At 41.5% G+C, this 17,719-nt stretch overlaps 1 protein-coding gene across 1 annotated transcript in view; it reads right to left on the bottom strand.

Moving 5' to 3' along the window:
- Positions 1–5,091: 5,091 nt before the first annotated feature.
- Positions 5,092–17,719, bottom strand: part of LOC109469374 — a 34,352-nt gene continuing 21,724 nt past the window's right edge. The window contains exons 32-49 of the mRNA XM_019767874.1: positions 17,417–17,635; positions 16,927–17,064; positions 16,390–16,567; positions 15,971–16,112; positions 15,613–15,737; positions 14,675–14,805; positions 12,240–12,387; positions 11,945–12,105; positions 11,487–11,730; positions 10,935–11,098; positions 10,262–10,678; positions 9,799–9,985; positions 9,066–9,256; positions 8,644–8,752; positions 8,127–8,325; positions 7,763–7,898; positions 7,327–7,531; positions 5,092–6,107 (exon numbers count right to left, since the gene is read on the bottom strand). Of these exons, the coding sequence (XP_019623433.1) occupies positions 5,833–6,107; positions 7,327–7,531; positions 7,763–7,898; positions 8,127–8,325; positions 8,644–8,752; positions 9,066–9,256; positions 9,799–9,985; positions 10,262–10,678; positions 10,935–11,098; positions 11,487–11,730; positions 11,945–12,105; positions 12,240–12,387; positions 14,675–14,805; positions 15,613–15,737; positions 15,971–16,112; positions 16,390–16,567; positions 16,927–17,064; positions 17,417–17,635 (3,369 nt within the window). The 3' untranslated portion in view covers positions 5,092–5,832. The remainder of the gene's footprint in view (positions 6,108–7,326; positions 7,532–7,762; positions 7,899–8,126; positions 8,326–8,643; positions 8,753–9,065; positions 9,257–9,798; positions 9,986–10,261; positions 10,679–10,934; positions 11,099–11,486; positions 11,731–11,944; positions 12,106–12,239; positions 12,388–14,674; positions 14,806–15,612; positions 15,738–15,970; positions 16,113–16,389; positions 16,568–16,926; positions 17,065–17,416; positions 17,636–17,719) is intronic.

Raw genomic sequence — 17,719 nt, 5'->3', positions numbered from 1 at the left:
AGTGGTTCTTACGTTTATAAGTACTGGCGGGAAATTTCACTCACGGCTGGACAGACGCTAGGCTGATCGCCATGGAAGGTGGGTACTAATTAAAGCCAACTTGGATAATGGCGGGATTTTGTATCAGCCAATTGAACAGTAACTAATCGTGTTCCTTTTGATACAAGTAGACAATAGTGAAAAAATGACAGCTATCAGTAATAGCGTTAAGTTAAAATTGTGCTGCAAATACTAAGTAGAATTTATAAGGCAATACCTTGCTGTGTGAGGTGACATGGATTTAGAATGCTGTGTAAAAACTAGACGAGACCACTGACGGGCCGTGAGGTAGGGGTAAACTTTTGAATGGGAAGGATTTGTGCAACGCCACTTGGCAGAAAGGTGGTCCAGAATGTTTGCCAGAGCATGGGCTACTTTAAATTTGGCGGCACAGCCTTTATTGTTATTTTGCAGACGATTTTCGTGTCGACTGTGAGCTGTGCCGCCATTGGGGGCTAAGCAGAAGGACGGGGGCAAAGCAGAATTGCGCCGGGGGCGTAGAGGAACGACGGGGGCGAAGCAGATTTTTTGCGGGGGCGAAGCAGAACGGGGCGGGGGCGAAGCAGAACGGCGGGGGCGAAGAGGAAGGAGTTTCATGGGGGTGTTAATGCTGTTGTAAAATTGCCTCCTGTGGTGAAGACAATCCCGAGATAGCAGTATGAGGAGACTATCTCTATGTCTTTGTTGTGGGAGTGAAATTTGAGATTTGGGTACATATGTCCCTTTTTGTTGAATACAATTACTTTTCTTTGGTTAGATTGATTGATAATTTCCATTTTTTACTAGATGTGTTTAACAGGGGTGCATCAAAATTTCCCGTATTTAGTTCATTTGTCTAACTCCAATCTCGATTGGAAAACTTTCACTCAAGCCCGAGGTTGTTTTTACACATGGTACTGATTGGCTGTAAAGGCTTTTTATTATGTTGAAGAACTTACCAGCAATGCTATTTGATAGAATTTTAAATAGTAGACCTCCGTGCCAGATGGACCCAACACTTTGGAATAATTGGAGGTCCCTCACATTACTATGTTGTGATACAAGAATTTTCTCCAAATGTTTAGTTTGACGTGTAAAATCTGACATTATTCATAATGATCAAACATGTTTTATTAACCCTTGTCCTGCTGTGCGCAACATATGTCGCTCAGCACATGCAGTACCATCTATATAACACCCTGAATAGGTACCATGTATAGGCCCCAGTTTATATCTTGGGTTACAACTTTATTACGAGCGTTGTGTCAAACAATGGCTATATATCAAATCCTTTTACTTTATATCGTGTTGTTTGACAAAGTTGTCCCCTGGGCCTCTATCTATATATTATTGTTGTAGAACTGTTGGCCATTAGATACGCAGTAATCAAAACATGACTGGTTTATCTGTTCATGGAAGGCCTTTTAAAATTTCTCAATATGCTGATGATACCAATTTCCCCTTTGTTCCCAAGTTAACATCCTTTAACGCCCTTATTGATTATTCACAAAGTTTTTCCCATCTTTCGGGTCTGTCTTTAAATTTTGACAAGTGTAAGATACTCAAAATTGGTTCTTTAAAAAAACATGGATTTTAAACTACCTTTCCATCTACCTATTCAATGGGTAGATATGGGGAGGTAGACCTTTTAGGCATACCTAAGGATTTAAACACCATTATTAGCTGCAATTTTTTTTGTAATCTATGAGAGAAAAATATTTTCCTTTATTTGGAATGGGGACCGGAAAGGTTCAGCAGGAAAGCAATTTATAACTCAATTGAAATTGGTGGTTTGAATTTGATTAATTTATAATAATTATATGCCTTTTCCCCCACCATTAAAGCTTCATGGATGCCAAAATTATATTTTAATCCTGATTGGTTTACCTCCTGGTCTAGTTTTTCCAGTTAGATAGCTTACAGTACCTGAAACTAAATTCTTTCTTATATGATATTGTATATGCTTGGTATAAATATCAACAGAAGGCCCCCACAACTCCAGCTGAGATTAGACAACAGCTTTTATTTATGAATTCTAATATCCTTTTTGGTGGAAAACCTTTCTTTTAAATGCTTTTTTAAATAAAAGAATTCTGTTTGTAATGATGTTTTCTATTTACATGGTTCCCTCATGTCATATATTTAATTTTGTATTTTTCTTTTTAAATCTTTCTTTATTGAATTTTCCAAAATAAATTAACGGTAACAAAATATGGCATGGCATTGTGCAAAAAGGAATACATGGTGAACCACAAAAACAAAACGTAAAATCCAGGTACAATAATAGTGTTGTGCAAATTTTACAGATAAACCCTGTTGCCCCTTATTACATGGTTTAAAATTACAAATGGGTTTTTGTAACTCTTTTAAATATTTGTTTAACAACTTTTTATCTATTCTGAAAAAATTGTATTTAATTTTCCCCATTTCCCCCTATGTTTTAATAGTTTGTGTTGCCTATACGCAATGTTTAATTCTAGTCTATAAAAGTAAGAAACATAAGATATAAATGCAGATAAACTTAAGGAATACTTACGATTTTTAAAAATAAACATTTTACCCAGGAGTACTATAACATTGGAGAGAACCGGGCATCGATCAGTCAGGTTACCAAACATTATATTGATTGCGTTGATTTGTAAATGAGTACCAGTGATGTTGAAGAACCAGTCGTCCACCTGACTCCAAAAATATGCAGATATTCGACAATACCAAAATAGGTGGACGACTGATTCTTCTTCTCTTTACATATTGGGGCAAATTGGTGAGTCTATTAACCCCCATAAATAATGTTATATTATTTTTGTAAGTTAAAAATTTGAACAGCAGTTTGTATTGAAACATATGAGTGTTTGAGTCAATAGAAAGTTAATACGGCAAATTATACACTTTGTGCCAAGGTAAAGGGGTATCAAAATATTCCTCCCACGAAAATTTAATTTTGTCAGACGAGTCCCATAAACTGGCTTCGTTCATAAAAATGAATACAGATCTTTATTAATATTTCCCTTACGTAGCCAGCTTATGTTTCTACAGACTGGAAGACAAACACCCAGGTTTGGAGATGTCTGTTTTAACGTGGTTTTCCAACAAGAAGGAATTGCAGAAATAACTTGATTGTACTTAAATTCGGAACAGGCTTCCCCAAATTTTTGAGTCAGATCATCAAATGATAAAAACCTATTTTGTAAGTCTAGAATGCCATTTACAAACACTACTCCTCTACTAAACATTAGCTATGAAAAGAAAGAAATGAAAAGAAACGGAAGAAAATTGCATTTGTTGATGATTATTACATAAATCATATCAAACATAATATTTTCTTCTGTTTCCCATGGGTGCTTTTTGGTGCATTTGGGGTTTTCTGATGCACAAGATGTATAATATCACCAATCAACAGAGTTTGTAGAAAAGCACTTTAGTTTGGTGAAGTTTGAGCACCATTTTTAAAGCAAATGTTTGCATAAATGTTTATGACACAATGTAAGAAGTTGTACATAAGTTACAAAAGTCAGATAGCCTCATACACTACTTGAGTCCTTTGATAATTCAAAGAACCAAAAATTACTGGTCAAATTGTTGCCATTGCTGCACTTTTAAAGGAAACATGACAAGACTATATGCCTGGTGCTGACAGTCAGCCATCACCATCAGTATCACCCCCCCCNCCACGAAAATTTAATTTTGTCAGACGAGTCCCATAAACTGGCTTCGTTCATAAAAATGAATACAGATCTTTATTAATATTTCCCTTACGTAGCCAGCTTATGTTTCTACAGACTGGAAGACAAACACCCAGGTTTGGAGATGTCTGTTTTAACGTGGTTTTCCAACAAGAAGGAATTGCAGAAATAACTTGATTGTACTTAAATTCGGAACAGGCTTCCCCAAATTTTTGAGTCAGATCATCAAATGATAAAAACCTATTTTGTAAGTCTAGAATGCCATTTACAAACACTACTCCTCTACTAAACATTAGCTATGAAAAGAAAGAAATGAAAAGAAACGGAAGAAAATTGCATTTGTTGATGATTATTACATAAATCATATCAAACATAATATTTTCTTCTGTTTCCCATGGGTGCTTTTTGGTGCATTTGGGGTTTTCTGATGCACAAGATGTATAATATCACCAATCAACAGAGTTTGTAGAAAAGCACTTTAGTTTGGTGAAGTTTGAGCACCATTTTTAAAGCAAATGTTTGCATAAATGTTTATGACACAATGTAAGAAGTTGTACATAAGTTACAAAAGTCAGATAGCCTCATACACTACTTGAGTCCTTTGATAATTCAAAGAACCAAAAATTACTGGTCAAATTGTTGCCATTGCTGCACTTTTAAAGGAAACATGACAAGACTATATGCCTGGTGCTGACAGTCAGCCATCACCATCAGTATCACCCCCCCCCCCTGGGAACTAACGGAATGTGATAGGTTAGTAAGGTAAAATACTAAAATACTAGAAAATACTAGACAAGTAACATTTGCAAAGAAATTACATGATGTTTTCCTTCGTATATGACCTGCTCTGATAATTCGTACTCAAATATATATGGTCAGACTGGAGTCCCTACTACTGATGAAATTGCAACATCATGTAACCCAACACCAGTTACCATGGCGACAGACGTCAACAAATCAGATCATTGGCCAGGTAGGAACGGGGGAAGAAGAAGAAGAAGAGAAAAAACAATGTGTTGTCGTTCAGTTAGAAATATTGGAAACAGTCCATATACTAGTATTTCAGAAATGGCTGCAAAGTGGAGTCTGTGCTTATGAAGTAAATAAACCATTATTATAATACAGTAAACATAATAAATGGTAACGATAACTTTGGTGTCATTGTGACGTCATTTTTGCGTCTTGTTTGGGCAAAAACCGTTAAAATGGGTTTACCCGTTAAAATCACAGGAATATATTGTATAGTTTTTTAAAAGATCTACTAAGACTTTGACGTCAAAATGCAAAATTAGGCTAAAGCAGGTAATTTTCATGGATGACATCAATGACTCATTTCTGAAAAAAAAATATGTGGCCGAAAATGGGCAAAGATGTCTTCCCCTATGCCGGAATGTGGTTGGCAGATAACTATAAAGAGAGAGGAAAACACAAGGCTCTGAATCAATGTTTTGTCTTTTACTTTGATGCAGTGATGTATCTGCTCCCTTCTACATGTAATGGTGGCTGTGTGTGTTCGATGTTCTACAAAATCGAAACCATTTGTACGATGATTGAAAACTTCTATTTTTCAGACTGACCTCTGACTTGTGGCATGTGTAATTAAAAACGTAGCATCGGCATCTACTGATTATATAAATGGCTAGCATAATACATGACAAATGCCATAATCATTTATTGATAACTGCGGGAATCTTACCGCCTTTGGACACTCAAGTCAGGATCTTATTTGTGAAACATTAATTTACGAAGAAATGCTGAAAAATCCTTCTTTGTTGAGAAAACACCTTACTGGGTGGAAAATATGTTTAACTGATATACAGATGTGGTTCATGTAAATGAGTATCGTATTTGCAAAATCAATGAAAGAAATTCATCCTTCGTAAATGTTAAACCCAGAGAAGGTCGTGGACAGGCAGCGTATGAACTAGAGAAGAAAAAGCCACTGTATGCCACTTTTGGTAAAAAAAATACCAAACACACACACACACACACACACACACATTAATACTACTACTGTGTTAGCCACACAAGACTGAGCTGGCTAATTACATAAACTACAAACCTTGGTATATTCTTACTAGATGAACCCTAAATATGACATAGTCGCACAATTACAATACTATACTATTAGTTAACCGTTTGCCGGATATGACAGTACAAAGGTTTCGCCCAAGTACAGCCCAGCTTGGTTGATGGCAGTGATGACAACGAAGTGTTCCTTGTTGTTATCAACGTCGTTCATGCTGATCTGAGTCTCCTCTGTTTCCAGCCACTTCATGACGTCACATCCGCCCGGGTAAGTCCCGACAGACACCTCGTACACCAGGGAGGAGTTACTGACGAAAACGTCCGTCCAGTCCAACTGTAGAACCGACGGCTGAGGCCACCAACTCCGGAGGGTGGGATCTGTGAATCCAGAACTCTACGTTTAGCTCAGTGTAACAGTATATGCATGATGCCATAACTGATACAGTTATACATGAAACAGTTACTGACGAAAGCGTCTGTCCAGTCCAACTGTAGCACCGACGGCTGAGGCCACCAACTCCGGAGGGTGGGATCTGTGAATCCAGAACTCTACGTTTAGCTCAGTGTAACAGTATATGCATGATGCCATAACTGATACAGTTATACATGAAACAGTTACTGACGAAAACGTCTGTCCAGTCCAACTGTAGAACCGACGGCTGAGGCCACCAACTCCGGAGGGTGGGATCTGTGAATCCAGAACTCTACGTTTAGCTCAGTGTAACAGTATATGCATGATGCCATAACTGATACAGTTATACATGAAACAGTTACTGACGAAAACGTCTGTCCAGTCCAACTGTAGCACCGACGGCTGAGGCCACCAACTCCGGAGGGTGGGATCTGTGAATCCAGAATTCTACGTTTAGTCGAGTGAATGTAATACTGTAACAGTAAACTTACGATACCAAAAAGCAGTTACTCAAGCAACTGGATATGATTTTGAAAGACAGTGACAATGACAGTGACTGACGAAAGCTAGTGGATACTAGCTGAAACGTCTGGCGTTTTCAAAATCATTTCCAGTTGCTTGAGTAACTGCTTTTTGGCGTATCGTATTACCCGGATGTCTAATCTTCATCGACGTAACGATACCATATACTGATACAGTTATACATGACACAGTTACTGACACATGCAGTTATACATGATACAGTTACTGACGAAAACGTCCGTCCAGTCAAACCGCAGAACCGACGGCTGAGGCCACCAACTCCGGAGGGTGGGATCTGTTAATCCAGACTTCTACATTTAGCCCAGTGACTGTGATACAATATACATGATACAGTTACTGACGAACAGTTTGTGTTTGTTTCGCCATTTTCGGTGCATAACCGGTAAACAACCTTAGCATGAAATAACAGTTCAGTACCAGCTGCTACGAATCAGACAGTAAGGTCTGAATAGAAGAGCCCACTCTCAATGATAACATATATAATCCCAACTTATTTTCTTTTTGACAGCAAGAATATCAATTTACGACATTTCGGGGAGCAATGTGTCCTCGAGTTCATGCCTTATCGAATAGCATTAATAGAATTATTACAGAATAGCATCGCGGTCTGAACATGGCGCGCTACGACAGAAAATTACCTACCAACTAGGTGTGGTTCCTCTGTCTCGATGACGATATCTGAGGATGCTACGTCACTGACCACGCCCACATGATTGACAGCCCTGACCTGGACCTGGTACGTGTTGTAGGAGCGGAGATGGAGTCCTGACAGGGTGACGTGATTCTCCCTGTACAAACCCACATCTGTCCATGGGAAGTCAGGTCCATCCTGGCTTAACACCCGGACCTGTAAAGAGAGATATCCTACAAGTCACCACTAGAACGGGTGAATATGCCCTTCCCAAATGTGCCCGTGATCATGAAGCCTTGCTGTGGTGGCGTGATCATGGGCAAATTTTGAAGGACATAGATGTATCGGCGTAGAACATGCGTTTTGAAGACATGTACTGCAAAAGCAAACTATAAGAGCAACAAAAGCGCACAAACTGTGCGACAAAATGTTACTACAACGCTTTACCTGGTAGTGGTGGATGCCAGACTCATCAAAGAACCCGGACCAGGTCACGTGGATGACGTCAGTGGCGGCCTGATGCTGACCTCGGATCGGGTAGTAAGATGAAGAACTCGACACCGTCTCAACTATAGCGGCATTGCTAAACAATGGCATACAATGATAATTAATACAAAAAGAACATACAGTGTGTCATAGTCATAAGTTGCACTATATATATAAGTAGCTGATACATTACTGGTGCTCTCAAAGTACCCAAGAGCGTTATGGCTGATAACAAGAACAACATTTACTATAGTTTATGGACCACACAATAATAAAGATGATAATGAGAGGATCTAGTAATGTTTGTTCATTAACTCTGACACACCTGTCAGGTGGCTGTAGAACGATAGTGACGCCGTCTGACGTGACGTGTGACGACACCCCGGCATGGTTGGTACAGCGGACTGTTGGGAACACCGTCTGTCCATGAGTCAGGTTCCCGCCCAGGTCAGACACGGCGTGTGGCACATGTACAGACGGCAGGCGTACAAATGGCTGGAGTTCCCCGGACCCTGGCGACAGTCCTGTGACGTCAAACAATAGAAGGGTACATTGGAAGCCGGATTTACCAGTTCTTTATCATATTCTCTCATCGTGCGTTTATCAAACCGTTTGTCCTTCTTGTATTGCACAGAGCCTTTGTCAAAGGCCTTATGATAATGCCGTAGCATGTTAATTATGCACATCCATCTTCAGTTAATATTTTACCCTCAAAGATACAAGTGATGGAGTCGTCATTCACTTCTCCTAAGCTGTGTACATTAGATATATTTCTAGTCGCCTGTGCCTGGATACTCTAGTCTAGGTTAGGTACCCTGACCTGAAAATACGAAAATACGTACCGATTGTCCAGTCACAAAAGTCCACTCCACTCTCTTCATCACGCACATCCCAGTACAGGGAAATAACGTACGTGTTCTGGTAGTCCAGGTCCTCTAGTTGACTTCCGTCCTACAATAAAGAAGAAACCTTTATTGCACAATTTAAATGGTATAATGCATGGCAACAGCATTATCATTTTTAACACAGCACAAACAAGGTAAAGAATAAAACTTAACATTCTTATTACTAAAACAATAAGGGCTATCATAAAAGTCAATATATCATTCATGTAGTGTTACAATTGAGTGGGGTTAATAGTGAGTTGATATGAAAAGATGATACAGATGCAAGTATGTTGAAATAGTGATGATATATGCGTCAGCACGTTGTAACATCAAAAAGCAAAGAATGTTATTAGGTCCGGTGAAGTTGCTGAAATTACCTTTACGTCAGAGATAACTGGCGGTGTCAGGTCCACCAGGACCGGGTCCGAGTACACGACTGTCTTCAGGTCTGCTGCGTTCTCTGCCACCACGGTCACGTGGATAAAGGCGCCGTGGTACAGCCGGATGTCACTGTTCTGGGCATGCGTGTTTCTTCCGAATGATCTGAAGGTCTGTAGTTGTGTTCCACCTGTAGATGGCAGCGGTCTGAGTGTTATTACCTCCAGGCTCCGGGTATGGAAGAATATTGTTTTGGGGGTAGAGATGTGGTTTTATGTGTCCAGTAGATAGTAGGTGAACAGCATGTGAGTGGGGGAATTTGACGGGCAGAATGTCAGGTGGTCAAACGGTTAGACGCCGAACACGTGCCCAGAACACGGCTCTGGTCGGGAGCCAGCAGGAATATTGAGCCGATACTTCCTGGAAGACTGACATCCCTGATTGTCTATCAAAACAGTTCAATTTTACCTGTCATTCACGCGTGTTGCATATTAGTGTCCAGGTTCACATCATGACATTAGAAAGGGAAAGACGGGAAAAAATCTGCATCAACTGTGCTATGGTTTGTTCACTTTAGGAAAATGCTTCTTTAAAACAGTCACGCTACACATATCCATGATGTCTATCTTTCGGATTCGTTTTATACTGCTAAATCTATATCTTCACCGCAGCGTTAGCGAAACTTGACTGAAATGGTTGGTGTCAATGAGTTTATTTTTAAAAGTTGCCTACCTCTTGCAGTGCCGATGGCCCAGCTGTAGTCTACGATGGGACTTTCCGGGTCTACAAAGTGCCAGGCGGCGTGCACGGAGGTCCAGCCGTGTACGAACCTGGTGTGCAGGCGGACAGGACTGGTCTCATGGGCGGGGAAGTTGGGATCTGCAGATGAATGTTGATGAGCAAGATGCATTCTCTGAACCTGTAAGGCGGATAAAGTTTGCATTTAGATACATCAAACATAACGACTCAACAGACGTTTGGCAAAATAGGCAGATATTGGATAAAAGTGAAATGTAAAAAAAAGCGGAACACATGTGCTGGATATACATCCATAAAACGTTTAATTCATTTGAAATTGCAGAGAAATTTTGCATTAGTGTCATCCGCGATCCGCCACTTCCATATAACATTAGGTTTAAGACAACAAGCTTGACCGTTTTTTGCTGATGGGACGTTTCCAGGACGAAATACACACCTGCACGTTGTCCAGAGCAATACCATTCCAGACTCCTGCTGACCCGATAGTGATATTTGACACTATGTTTACGGCTGTGAAGTAGAACACGTGCTGGTGCCAGGTGATGTTCGTGTCCAGGTGCAGCTGTGTGCCCTCCAGGTGAGATGGGCGCTGGTACAGTTTGAAGACGCGGTGCATGCCGGGAGCTTGAACATACCCCTCTTGAGAAAGAACAGGAGTGTTGGAAGGGAAGATGGGCGAGGCCTGGAAGTTGATGCGATATCTTTCTCCTGGGATTGTTGAGACAGACTGGGAGACGGATCCCAGGAGAAGGAGGTACTGGCGGCCATCTTGGCTGGCGGCTTGACTCGGGGAAGAGACGTTAGCGATCCCTGATATCAGCCATGATGCGGGGAGTCCACCGGTCCCGACACTCTATGTTCAGGGAACAAAAGTTAAGATAGACATTATTCTGCGCCGGTACATGTTCAACATAAAGCTTATTGGTATATCTGCACAATAAAATTTCTTTGTGGAGATCTGCACAATACAACTCCTGTCATCATTGCAACCTGAAGGTAAATCATTAATAAGTTTACTCTGTCCTAAGCGTTTTGATATACGTAGAGCATCTACCATCGTGTTCTTTAGCGGTACTCTGTAGGTGTACTCCTCTATGTTATATGCCCACCTGTACATCTTCAAAAGAAGGGTTAGACAGCAGGTTCGTCCCGAAGTTGAACATGTCCAGGGGTACTGGAGCTGTGGTGTCCACAGTAACTCCGTCAGACACGGCTGGAGGAGACCGCAGGCCGGCTGCGTCCACAGCGTACACGGTAGCGTAGTAACCTGTGCCTGAGTGATACATGACAGAGGTTTATTTCATTTTAGCACTTTTATTTAGTAAGGCTTGCGCAAAAAACAATTTGCTTCTCAAAGCCCTTTTTTTTTGCTTTTTTTGTATACTTGTAAGATCAAGAAAATAACAAGAATGATTTTTAAAAAAAGTAAACAAAGTCAAAGCATGCAGCTGGTGTACAATATCAATCAAGTAAAGCAATATGTCTGAAAATGACTTTTTATAGTGTATCTAACAGATAGAACGATAAAAGTAGAGTGCCCCTGAGATGAGTTCTGCCTAGAGTATTGTCAGTGGCGAAACTTTCATTAACTAATGAGACACGATACGCTGTGGCTCTACCTAATAACAATAATTCTATCCAGTTCTTGTATTGCTTCCCACCGTTCTGTAAAGTACACGGAATTTCTCTTGTCAGTGACAGTCTCAGTCCGACGTCTTCACAAGGCCAGACGTCATCCCTGCCAGGTGCAGTGCCGAAGCAGCAGGTGTAATGGTGTATGAAGGACTGCAGGTCAGAGAAGCCGTGCCAGGTGGCCGCTACTCTGCAGCTGCTGTTCTGATAGTCGGCGTCATGGAGCCCAGACCCGTCCTGAACAACCCCTGCTGTTGGGCGTTCTATATCCACCTGGAGGAAGTAGTATAACACCACATTGCATAGTATGACGTATTACTAGTAAAACGAGATGCACCTTATCTGTTTGTTTGCTTCTTTTTATACATGCTTTCATCCAGTTAAACTGTACAGACTATACATTGTTGCAACGGACGCTGTGCACCAAAGATAATGATTTATTTTGTAGTATAGAATTGAACGATGTCTAGGGTTTGATAAAACTTACCAAAACTCCATCCGAGCTGACAGTTGTGTGCATTCCTGCATGGTTGAAGGCCCTGACGTTACTGTAGTACTTGACATTAGGTTCAAGTGTCAGGTCGTGAAGCAGGATTTCGTACGTAGTGGAGGACAAATTGGAATGGCTGAACGGAACGATGTCTTCTCCTGGCATAAAAACACACAAATTCATATAAATAAAACCCACATTCTTAACAATGTCAGCTGCCCTACACGATAGAGGCAAAAACGTCCAGAGTTCACATAAGCAAAATGGACGAAAAGTGAAATTCAACAAATACCTCCAGGAAACGTGCTGAGGGACACCAAGAAATATGCCACGCCCACTTCCTGGTCTATGAAGACGTTCCTCCACCCCACACCAAGTTGGGAGGTGTTGTTAATGAAGTCAACATCAACTACCTGGCCGACGTCCGAAAGGTCATTCACCTACATGTATATACATCAATAAAATTTACTTGCTACTTGCCAGTCCATGATCGACAATCGACAGTGCCTCATGCACTGCTTTAAGGCCGCATTAGTATCATAATTAGCTTTTTAATCTGTACATAATGACATTTGATACTTTTTGTACATAATCAATTCTGTGTATAACTTTTACCGAATTGTATATTTCATGTCTACTGATTTTTGATGTCTAATGTCTAATGTTTATTGTTTGACTTGGTTCCGTATTGTTTTGTATTATCATTTCAGGTTTGGGAGGACAACTTGTAAAGGCGTTGATACACCTGTTTTGTCCTCCCTTCCACTTGTTTTTGCATGTGGTAAATTCAAATAAAGAAACAAGAAGCCATAGGCGACAATTCTCCGTGAAGTTTTATATATTTCAACAAAATCCCAAGCGTCAACGCCAGACCTACTGTGCAGACATTATAATTAGGCAACGGTTAATACCACGCTCGTCCCCAGCGCCCGTGGAGAAGCCATAGGTTATAGATCGTGGCTTAGCCCAGGCTATGGAAAATAAAATTTCTTTAATGCAAATCTGTCGTTTTTGTTTTCTTTGCGCTATCTAAAGGGTTAGGATAACCTACTCTACTCTGGCGGTATTGTCGTGCGCGCTCGCTAGTACGTAACGTTACACGGCGGCCATCTGAATACATGTACACTGCATTCTTTCTACTATCGGGACCTAAAACAAGACGCAAGATTCCTATTTTGGGGTATAAAATGCTGTCACAATGGTAATATATACCAAATGAAACGGACCTTTACAAAGTACCTCATTTGGTGACGCTATGAGGGTGTACCGTTATCCCTCTACATTTGCCCAGAAGGGAGTTAGTCGCGGAAGGAACTTAGCCACGGAGGGAGTTTTGGCATTCTCCGCCCGCGCCACAAACTCTCGTCCCCAGGACAGTTCACTCTGCTACCCAGCATGCTTTGCGCAAAATGCGTTCTCGGCCCCAGGACACAAATACACGCTAATGCTTCCGCACTGTGTTGCTCTGGGGACCCCGCCGCGCGCCCAGATGTGGATTTAATTATAGCGCGCTAGCGGACGCTGCGGAGGAGCGTGGGTTATACAATGAGGGCGCGTCACAAGCATAAAACATACAAAGAGCTAAATCCATTACTGCTCCCAGGGCGTGTAAAGATACTGTGCTTCAAGTTCTAACTTCATTTTAATTACACACACACAATCATTGCATTCACATAAAGATCGGACTATCATGGTCGTGTCTAGTAACAAAGACAGCCCCACCGTCTTACGGTGCCTGTACCTAATTAAGCGCGCCTGGAACAAGCCAAATTCCAGCAACAGTGGCGGTAAGCACCGCGAGTGTTACTACCGCCGGCCAGATAACCAGGATATCTGCTTACAGTACCTCTGCTACCAGACAACTGCCTAAACCTACGGTCTATTCCACAGGATTGTAAAAAGTAGGGATGTTTCGAAAATAACCATTTACTCCAATATCAAAACAGCTACGGTAAAAATAAAAAGACGTGCATCATCCCGGACATAATGCAACACCACATGCGAAATTACACAGATATGCGACGTACGGCAGAATGCGTTTTGGCTGCGAACATCTTCCAAAAAACTTGGCATCTCTTAACCATGGGCAAAAACATCTGGAACCACTTATAAAAACCACCCCGTATCTGCATGAACTTTTACCTCCCCCCCCGCTATTCCAAACAACGCGTTTTTCTGGACCGTTCCAATTCGCCTCGTAATTGTAGGGGTGCGTCTGCGATATTACATTGACCGCGAAAGCAGCAACGGCAAAAATACACATTCGTGCATCAACACGGGCATGCCCGCAGACGGCGTATAAAATTGCGTGCCGATTACACGAAGAGAACCCAGTGTTTTGACTGCGAACATGAAAAATCAGCCGATTACAACACTCCGTCCGGAGGTCCTGACCTCCTTCACGGAGTAATAAAGAAAGAAATAAAGACAAAGTATTAACTGAAATTAACTAAAGTATTGTTTCGGGTGGTTGTGGTTTTGTGTATCTGCTTTAACGGGCAGAAAAAGGTTGTCAGGCAGGAGGAGTGGTGAACGTGAAGGTCTTAGAAACCGGCAATATTGAATTATTCGACATTGTTGGGAATTCGGCGTACTTCTCGGAAGTTTGAAATCTCCTATTTCTTGTTTGTGGAGAACTCTAATCATTAATGTATAGCGAATGGTATTGTTATTACCTAGTTTATGCTAATGTTTGTATAGAAAAAAATGATCAGAATCCTTCATCACCTTTCTTGACTTGGACACAGCCGGTGGAGTGAAGTCCGTCAGGATTCCATTTGAATGGAAGTCCAGGTACTCATGACTGCCGTACCAGGCCCGCACGTGAAACATGTACTTGATTTCCGGCTGGAGAAGAACTACAGAAAATTTTTGTCACGTCACCGTGGAAATGGGTACATCATCTCTAGGCACTACATTAAAAGTTTGATCTAAGCATATTTGACTAGTTAGTGTCAACTGTAAAGGAACCCAGCACATTTACCGAGAAGAGTACGGGTGACTCCGTGTGCTTGGCTATAAACTGTTACAGTAGCAAAGCTTCAATGGCCTGTTCTATCAGCTATCAAAGAAGTTGTTACGTCTCACATCTCACACACGGGCATTGGTTTTTATTGAATAATTGTGATGATTTTCCCGTGCTTTTGTGATTCTTGTTCCTTTGTATGGTCCTTTATCATCCACCTGGAGATCAATTTTACTAATATATGGGACCATCATCATCATCATCATCATTTATCCTCCGTAGAGGTGGAGCATACAAAGTTAGCTCGCCACAACTGTTTGTTATACATCACTGAGAAAAGTTCATGTCCCTCCAAGCCAGTTTCAGTTTCAATAAGTTTCTTAACTGTTATGTTTGGGCGTCCAACTCTTCTCTTACAGGTATCAGGGTCCCAGAGTAGAGGCCTACTGGCTGGTTCTTCACTACGTACTACATGGCAAGCTTAGTCGTCGACTTTTGACTACTGAAGTTACATTTGGTAGCGAACCGTATAACTGTTCATTAGTAGTGTGTTTCCACCATGGTGTATTGAAAACCACTCGCAACATCTTCGTGTATGTTCCGTTTAGTATGGGACCATATTACATTTATCAATTGATTGAATTGTTGATTACATTTTCTTGGCGTTATAACTCGTGGCAAACTGTGAAGATGTACTCACATTCGTCAGGAAGGCTCAGTACAGCCCTGGTTCTCAGTCCCACATCAAACCAAATCCTGTCAGTCACAGTGTCGAACAACAGAGTCCCGGGATCTTCACCGAACTGCCCAGCACTCCACTCAAACCTTTCAAAATGATATCATACTATATAGATTACGTAACATTACACACCGGTACACAAATGCACGTAACATCATCATCCATGTCCCTGCACGTACCATCATCATCCATGTTCCTGTATTTTATACGAAATATGGTACTTGGGACTAAGCCTTGTCTTGCTTCGAACAGGCATGTATACAAACAGATGCTGTGCCATATCATATGTTTGTAGATTATCCAACGACTTAAGGGTTACCTTTTGATTTGTTTCCCTCCAGGAAGGATTTCCCACCGAGCCGCTAATGCACACTGGGAAGGCGTGACGTCAGCATCCATAGGTTCCTGATTCCGCAGGTCGATGACGTCATACACCCGGACCTGCTGGTACGTGGACGGGTCTGTGGAGACTCAAATGTTACGCAACCTGTCTATACGTCTTAATTATGATTATACCATCTATCATTAAGGAAAAAAAGACAAATTATTAAAAGGATAACAATAATTGTGATTAAGTCAGCGTTTGTAGTCTTCAATAAGACAATAACACCGAGTAACTCCAGAGTGACGATACTGCCCGTAAAGACGCCTTTTTTTATAACAACGTGGATTACATAAGTCAATCGTCTCCAACGGCATTTACATGTTGCATGCCTATGGTTTACAGTACTAGTGTACCTGTAACATCATTACAGCCTATGTCTGGTGGTGCACATTTCTGGTTCTGTGGCGCACACGTGCAGTCTCCTTCACACGATTCCGCCTCACATCTCCTGACCAATGACAGGACGCCACAGCAAGGGCTGGACGCCACAACTTCAAAAGCATCGTGCGCTTCAAGACTTTCCAGTCCGACCTACGATATCAGAGTCCATCCTTGAGTCACAAGGTTATTTAACACTGCTGACATGAACTATTCCTTTTTAGCACTGCTCATGTTATGTTGTTGTTGTATTTCCTGATCGACTCACTTATGGTACTTGGTATGGTCATTCTAACTCAGAAACGAAAGTAGGTGTTCTACAGTTGAACCCAATGAATCCAATGGTGATCTGAGGTAAATTTCTTTATAGTGGGTTGATTAATATTCAGACAATGTGTGCTAAACTACTATAGTGACTAAAGGTGTTGTCCCGGGAAAACACCTTTAGTCACTATAATGTCAGAGGATACATAGAAGCAGTCATAATGGCTGAGGATGAAACTCATCGTTACCTTGTTGACAGCCCAGAGTGAGATGTAGATATGTTCCCCCGGTGTCAGGTCCCGGCTGATGTTGACTGAAGCTGTCTGTATGACTCCCTCGTCCTCGTGACTTGTACCGTTCTTATGGGAAATCATCACCTCGCCGCCCTGGAAAAGAATGAAACAACATTTATAACTACAAAAAGACACCTGTAGCGCCCGTAATCAACAATAGTAGATAGTCCAAAATCAGAGGATTCAACGTCATTTCTTTATTGTCGATGAACATTCATTATGTTTGTCAATAAGACTAGTCAATACATTACTTACAGGAGTACGTTTATCCATGAATCAATGAGTACGATATTCACGCACTTCGTACATCTTTTTCTGTATTTATTGAGTTGTACAATTGGGCAATAAAGTAATGCGCGTGGTAGTAAATCGAATGATTGTCACGACAAGACTAGGTATTGATGCCACGATTAGCAATACAATTATCTGGAAATATGTACGCTACCGATAGGTCCCTGCCACTAAACTCTGATCCAATGGTGACGTGGTAAGTCTCAATGCCGGTATGGATGTCCGAGAATCCCAGCCACGCCAGCCTGACGTGAGGAGGGGTTGTACCGTTCTGCTGCCGGTACCCCATCCAGCCGTCCTGATGCCGGGACAGCTGTGCGGCGTGCTCCGTATGGACAGCGAACGTACCCACGGTGGGGGGACTCGAGTCGATCTAGCGAGAAATTGTAGGTTATAAACTGTCACACTTCACAGCGCATTTGTCACATCCATCACGGGTCACAAAACAATGTGCGAT

This window comes from Branchiostoma belcheri, unplaced genomic scaffold, assembly GCF_001625305.1.
Source record: "Branchiostoma belcheri isolate BF01 breed outbred unplaced genomic scaffold, Haploidv18h27 scaffold200, whole genome shotgun sequence".
Lineage (NCBI taxonomy): Eukaryota > Metazoa > Chordata > Leptocardii > Amphioxiformes > Branchiostomatidae > Branchiostoma > Branchiostoma belcheri.
This window is presented reverse-complemented; position numbering and strand designations above follow the sequence as displayed.